Source organism: Solea senegalensis, linkage group LG15, assembly GCF_019176455.1.
Source record: "Solea senegalensis isolate Sse05_10M linkage group LG15, IFAPA_SoseM_1, whole genome shotgun sequence".
NCBI lineage: Eukaryota > Metazoa > Chordata > Actinopteri > Pleuronectiformes > Soleidae > Solea > Solea senegalensis.
In genome coordinates, this window is record NC_058035.1 from 15698934 (window position 1) to 15705378 (window position 6445).

At 36.3% G+C, this 6445-nt stretch overlaps 1 protein-coding gene across 1 annotated transcript; it reads left to right on the top strand.

The window, feature by feature from the left end:
- The first annotated feature begins 628 nt into the window (after positions 1 to 628).
- On the top strand, positions 629 to 5553 carry cnrip1b (cannabinoid receptor interacting protein 1b). The gene is made up of 3 exons (XM_044045232.1): positions 629 to 1204; positions 2355 to 2499; positions 3993 to 5553. The coding sequence occupies exons 1-3, from the start codon at positions 1026 to 1028 to the stop codon at positions 4155 to 4157; spliced, it is 489 nt and encodes a 162-aa protein (XP_043901167.1). The 5' UTR covers positions 629 to 1025; the 3' UTR covers positions 4158 to 5553.
- The last annotated feature ends 892 nt before the right edge of the window (positions 5554 to 6445 follow it).

Genomic DNA, 6445 nt, shown 5'->3' on the forward strand with positions numbered 1-6445 from the left:
GGACTTTTAACCTGAAATTTCTCTAAAACTATACAGTAACATGTTTGATACCCAGTACACTTAAAGATATCAATGTGCTGAACACAATTTTCTCATTCGTATTCAGAACTTTTTGAGAACTCTCTTTATACAGTTGCTCAAAGTCCAGTTATAAGGTCTCTAAACATAGCTGTGAGGATTTTCATTATATGTTTTTTTTCAATTCAATTTAAAGGTTCAAACGTACGCTTAGAAACGTGCTTCTCAGTGTTTTATTTTGAAAACAGGATGTTAATCTTCTTACCAATCAGTCTGAGTCACTGGCTCACAGGCTTTTTTACCGTAAAAGCTTTTGTAAGGAGGGCGTTCAGAGTCAGATCATTTGACCACGGTGAAACGAGTGAACCCAGAGCCTTTGTCAAAAATGCTCAGTTAATAAATAAATGCATGGGTTTTGAGTGTTTCTCAAAAATATCGAAATATCATGAACATGTTTACTAAATTAAGATTATATTATTGATATTAATTTACAAATCTGTTTAAGTAAACTTCATAACTGAACTTTAGTTAATCTGGAGCTGCTCATAATCTACCATATATTTCCATCTGCTACTTGGTTTTACCTGCTTTTGTATCTATATCGGTTGTGTTATTTATTTTTCATGGTATAGTTGTTGTTTAATGTCATCCCAACCAGTGCTGCTGCTCTCAACAATTAAACTAATCCATAAATGTACTTGGCAGAATATTTTGCCAACATAGTTTACAAGGGATTGAGGTTGAATCAGTGATGAATGAAAAGGAGATGCGATTTGGAGGAGTGGTGTGAGGTTGACAGATCACACAGATTGGGATTAGGCCTGTATAGCTGCAGTTTGCACGGGATTACGCAGCGCTCGATCTGTGCTGTGCGCTCTGCTGCGCACGGATTTCCTCCATCTGCCCGCAGTCGATCGACACGCGAGGTCCACTACACAACAACACGCGCAGCTCACACACGCCTCCCGAACCTTCACCGTGGAGGTGTGACATTTGCATAAGGCAACATGGCCGACGTCCCACAGATCGTCAAAATTGGGATTTCATTGAAGATGCTTCCCAACAACACCGCGGTCTATTACAAGTCCGATGGCGCGCGCTTCGGTCAGACCCGGACGATCAAGCTGCTCACCGGGTCCAAATACAAGATCCAGGTGGTTGTGAAACCAGGAGCGGTTGAAGCCACGTAGGTAACTCTGTTCATTTTTGGTAGTGGTGCGCTGTTTACCCTGATTTAAAATATGTGATCACTTCTATGCAGCAATCAAGGCCAGGTTGTTTTTTTTATAGTTCACTACAAATTCCTTATATAAAAATGACAAAAAATCAATTATTCTGTGATATTATCCATGACATGGAAGCTAAGATTATTAAGACATTCATTATCAATATGCAAAGGGACACAGGACAGGAACTCTTGTTATCTGAATGTGCCATATGCTCATATAGACCGCACATTTTTGTTTCTGCAGTATTCTACACCCTGGATTATTATTAATCTGCATTAAAATGTTTAAATTCACAGTAAAACTGTGTTCTCCACTGATGTTAGACTCACATAGTGAGACATAAACTCTCAGCCTGTCCTTGCAATAGCAGAGAAAGACTGTAAGTACATTAAAAGCAGCTGGGCTGAGGCTCATTTCCTGGCATGAACCAACAGGTCAAAGGTCATATTGGAAAATGTGGCTGTTATGGGTCTGTAGCCATGAAGTTGTAATTTAAGATATAAAAGTTGGGGTTTTAGTCGTTTTCCAGTGGTTTTCCAGAGGCTTCAAAGACACTTTCACGTCTGTCACAAACCCACTTATTTTACACGAATCAAACGCTTGTGTCATTATTATAAACACTTTGAGCACTACAGGGCTTTTCCTACAACTGTAGCGCTCAAAAGTAGGATTTTACAAACAGCACGTGAAGGCAGCATAAACCCCAATTGGCCACATGTCAAATCCTCCACAGATTAGGACTCTGGTGTTTGGGCTTTATTTAGCTGCCCTCGAGTGATTTACATCTATGTAGCCTAACGAATGTTGCTGTGATTCCACAAATAATGACCAGAGTGAGATGTTTAAATATCAGAATGTGAATCGTGATGCCCGAGTGAACACTGGTATAGAAGTAGGTCACATATGCTCTGATGCTTTGGGCACGTTGAACTCAATTTGTGAGTGCTCATTTGACACAGCTGTAGACCATTCAAATTGAAATGTCTGTTTTATGAACCACGGCGTGTGTGTGTGTGTGTGTGTCGTGTTGTATCACACTCACAGGAGACCTTTATTTTTAGGACTGTTTACTGATAAACCCCATATGTGTTGTGCACCTGTATGCAGGTCCATGAGTGTAGGTGGGGTGACCTTCCCCCTGGAGCAGGAGTCTAAAGACCCACAGTCAGTGGTTTATACTGGTCAGTATGACACTGACGGGGTGGCACACACCAAGAGTGGAGAGAGGCAGCCCGTTCAAATCAACATGCAGGTATGGATGTTTCACATCGATGATAGTGAAAGGTTGTAAAATTCAGTGTGTGGGTGTAGGAGGAGATTGCCTTTCTTTTGTTCTCCACATGATTTGTATTCCATTTATTGTATTTTCTAATCAAATTCAGTGGCAAATGGCATGAACGTGCTACTCCACTCATATGTCACGTCAAACAAACTGCAGTAAGAAAAACAACAAGCAAAACCACAGTGTCTTAGGCATTTAAAAGGAAAGCTTTCCTATGTTTTTATCACTGTTTATTATTTATTTATCCATTATAATATCCTCTGAGGGTTTTTTGTTTTTTACAGTATCTTGAAACTTGCAGTCACAGGTTTTCTACAGTATATCTCAGAAGATAAGGCAATACTCAGACTACTGCCTACTGTATACCTACATTTGTACCTTAATTTCACTGAGAAGTGCTGGTCCATACTCTTTCAGTTCACAAGATGATTTGTTGCTTTCTGATCCATATGCCTATACTGAACTGGGTAAAAGGGCTTTTTGTTGGCTTTTTGGCTTTTTATTGAGTACATTTTATTGAACGCTTTCAAATCCAAACTGAGAGTTCTTGAGATCTGAATTCTTTTCATATTGTGCTTGTAAATGTAATCTGGATTTATTTTTATTTTTTAGTTTTCTGCTTGTGTTTTAACTGCGTAAATGTGTAACTGTTGAGTGATTCGTATTTGCTGCTGCCTATCTTGGCCAGGACTTCATTGAAAAAGGGTTTCTTAATCTCAATGGGATTCTCCTGGGTAAATAAAGGTTAAAAAAAGATACAGGTGTTTCCATGGTTACAGTTGTTTCCTAGTTTAGTAGCAGTAGTAGCAGCAGTTTGATACAGTGGTGTGTTCTTAGAGCAGGTGGAAGGTGGATCCTTCAAGCTTATTTATAATTAAAATGAGTTATTAATTAAGGTCATAACTAACAGTATTTTTTATTGTGGATTATTTAAATTATTTCCCATGGCACGTGTCTTTAAATGTCTATATTTATTAAGCGCGCTATCACAGAAGTCAAAGGAAACTGTAAAATATTTAAATGTGAGGAGTTCAAACCAGAGGAATTCTGTCCATTTACTCTTGAGTTGACTTGTGGAAAAGGTGGTTGTGATTTAGCAGACATGCATCAGCCATCATGTTGATGTTTTTAAGGAAGCAAATTGTTGCTGGTATTTTATCAAAGATTGATGACATAGGACTTAATATGATATAATATGTAACATTAAAATTAAAAATGATGATACTACTGATACATACAGTATTTTGTTGAGCAGTTTATCTTCTTTAAATCCATAAGAATCCATATTTCTATTAAAGATAATGAACAGTTAACTTTTGGTCGCCCTTTATTGACTTCATCCGTTTAACCTGTCTCTGCCCTAAACAATCTAAAAACATAAGAGTGAGGATGAAAATATAGCATTTCTGCAATTTGAATAGATTTTCCAGAATGTTGTAAACTGTGTCTTTCGCTACCTTCAGTTCACAGAGATGGGGACGTTTGAGACGGTGTGGCAGGTGAAATACTACAACTATAACAAGAGGGACCACTGCCAGTGGGGGAACAGCTTCAACAGCATCGAGTATGAATGCAAACCCAGCGACACACGCACGCTCATGTGGGTCAACAAGGAGACGTTTGTCTGACCGAGGAACAGCCTGAAGCATTCAGCGAGTGCACCGAGCACAAACACACAGTGTGGCAGACACCGGAAAAGGATATTTACTTTTACCTTCACTCTCCTTTTCACTCTGCTCTTTTTTTCCCCACTGTCCATCGCCTACAAATCTAAAATGTCTTGTATTTTTAAAAAGCATAAATGCACAACATTTACTGTCATATCAAATTCAAGGGCAGTGCACATGGAATATGGTAATGTTTCTCGTCTTTAAACTATGGTTGTTATTTGTTTAATGGTGTTTTTTCAAATGTGTCAAGAAATTAAATATGTAGCACTTAATAATCTACTTTTAAATCCTTTTTTTAAAATCATATTTAGATGTATGTACAGTGCTGTATCTGTCCACATTGTTTTACAAGTGGTGCTTGTACAGAGGTGCTTTTGTAATTTTACTGCTGTACTATATTGGGCTTTGTGTGACTTTAATTCCAAAATATCTATCCCACACATTTTCAAAACAACAGAAGTATAACAGGTCATATTAACATTTTATTATTACATAATTTAAACAGGTTCAACAGCTTTTATACACTCAATCTTGGCACCACTGATTCTTATGTAAACACTTTAAACTAATATAAGTCACTCTTGGTTGACTCAGTACATGTGGTTGAATAGACCATGCAACCACACCAACATTACTCAATCTAAACCATATTCAAGGGCATTAATAACAATAATTCATACATTAAAAGCTACTTGCTTCATTCCATAAGAAGAACTTGTACACTTTGCCAAATTGTGCCTTGATGACAGTTTTGACAGGCTCATAAAAGTGCACAGTTTAACCTTTAATTCGAGAAAGAAAGCATTAGTCTATTGTCTTCAAAGCTTGTTGTAGCCCATACTCGTTTTGCCCCTGGATTCATTTAGAAACTACAAGAAAAAAAGGTCTGGATATTTTTTGGAAAGAAACTTTGTGTAGCTGTGTTGACAGAATATGTATTTTTGTGGCACCAGTTTGTATACAGTACAGTACAGTATTGGAAGTTTTGTATTTTTGGTGAAGTTGTGCTTTTACTTAAAGTATGTTTTTTTGCTCTACCTCTTCCAAATTACTTATCTATTAATATTTGTTATTAAAGAGAATTATAGCATTCAAAATATAAACAAAAAAATTATTTTCTCATGGAATATATTGATATGGCACAAATTAGTATTTTTGTACCGTGTATCATGCAAATGTTTTTATATTATCGTGAGTATTTTTTGTAGAAATGACTATGTAGTAGTTTTAGTTTAATAATGAATTTACCTATGCAAAAAAACAAAGAAACAGTGGTGAAACACACTGTATGTATCATTCTGAAAAGTTGTGAAAATTTTTCTAATTTTATTCTAAGTAAAGTGGAAAGTATTTATTTGTGGCAGCTTTATTCATTTAAGTCATAACAAATAATTACATATATTAACATACACCACTGTAAATCATCACCACAAAGGACACTCCATCACATTTATGCATGAAGTTTAAACATTTAGGTCATAAAATAAGTATATGCATATGTGGGCAATCGTTGATTTTTGAAGCAACTAAACTAAAGTTAACACAAAAAGATGAATTAATTTGCTAACCTGCTTTTTGGTGCCGTGTTATTCTCTGCAAAATCAGTATTCTGTTGGAAATTTAAACAAATAAGCTTTTGAAGGACTCAATTATGCAGGCGTTAACTCACATTAAATTACATTACATGTCATTTAGCAGATGCTTTAAAGCGACTTAAGGGAAGGGAACCACCTCCTGTAGGTTTCAATACAACATCAAATCTGAAATTGACGACTACCAATTTTATAGAAATGTATAATTCTTGCTCCACATTTTCATCACACCACTACTATATTTACTATTGCTGAATGACTGCGTGTTGGTAAGACTCTCACACCCTCTTACAGACTGGCTGCTGTACTAAAGTGAAGGATTGTTTGAGTCCCATTAATCCATAATATCCTGGTTTAAATTAAACTGCATTAAAAACAACAGCAACAGTTTTAGGTTTCAGATGTGTATTATTTGTTTAAACTTTACTTTAAAAAAAAAACAAAAAAAAATGTTTTTCTTGTACCACAATATTTTAGAAATCCCTCACACACACCTGCTGTACTTTTATTCTTACTCACATTATAATGGTCACACTGTCAGTCAAAACAAAACCAAACTTTTTTTTAGAAAATGTACAGTTGTTTACATTTGCTTTCAGCCCAGCTATAGTGTAAGCAGGAGACTTTTGAGAACTGTGTTATTTGACTTCACCC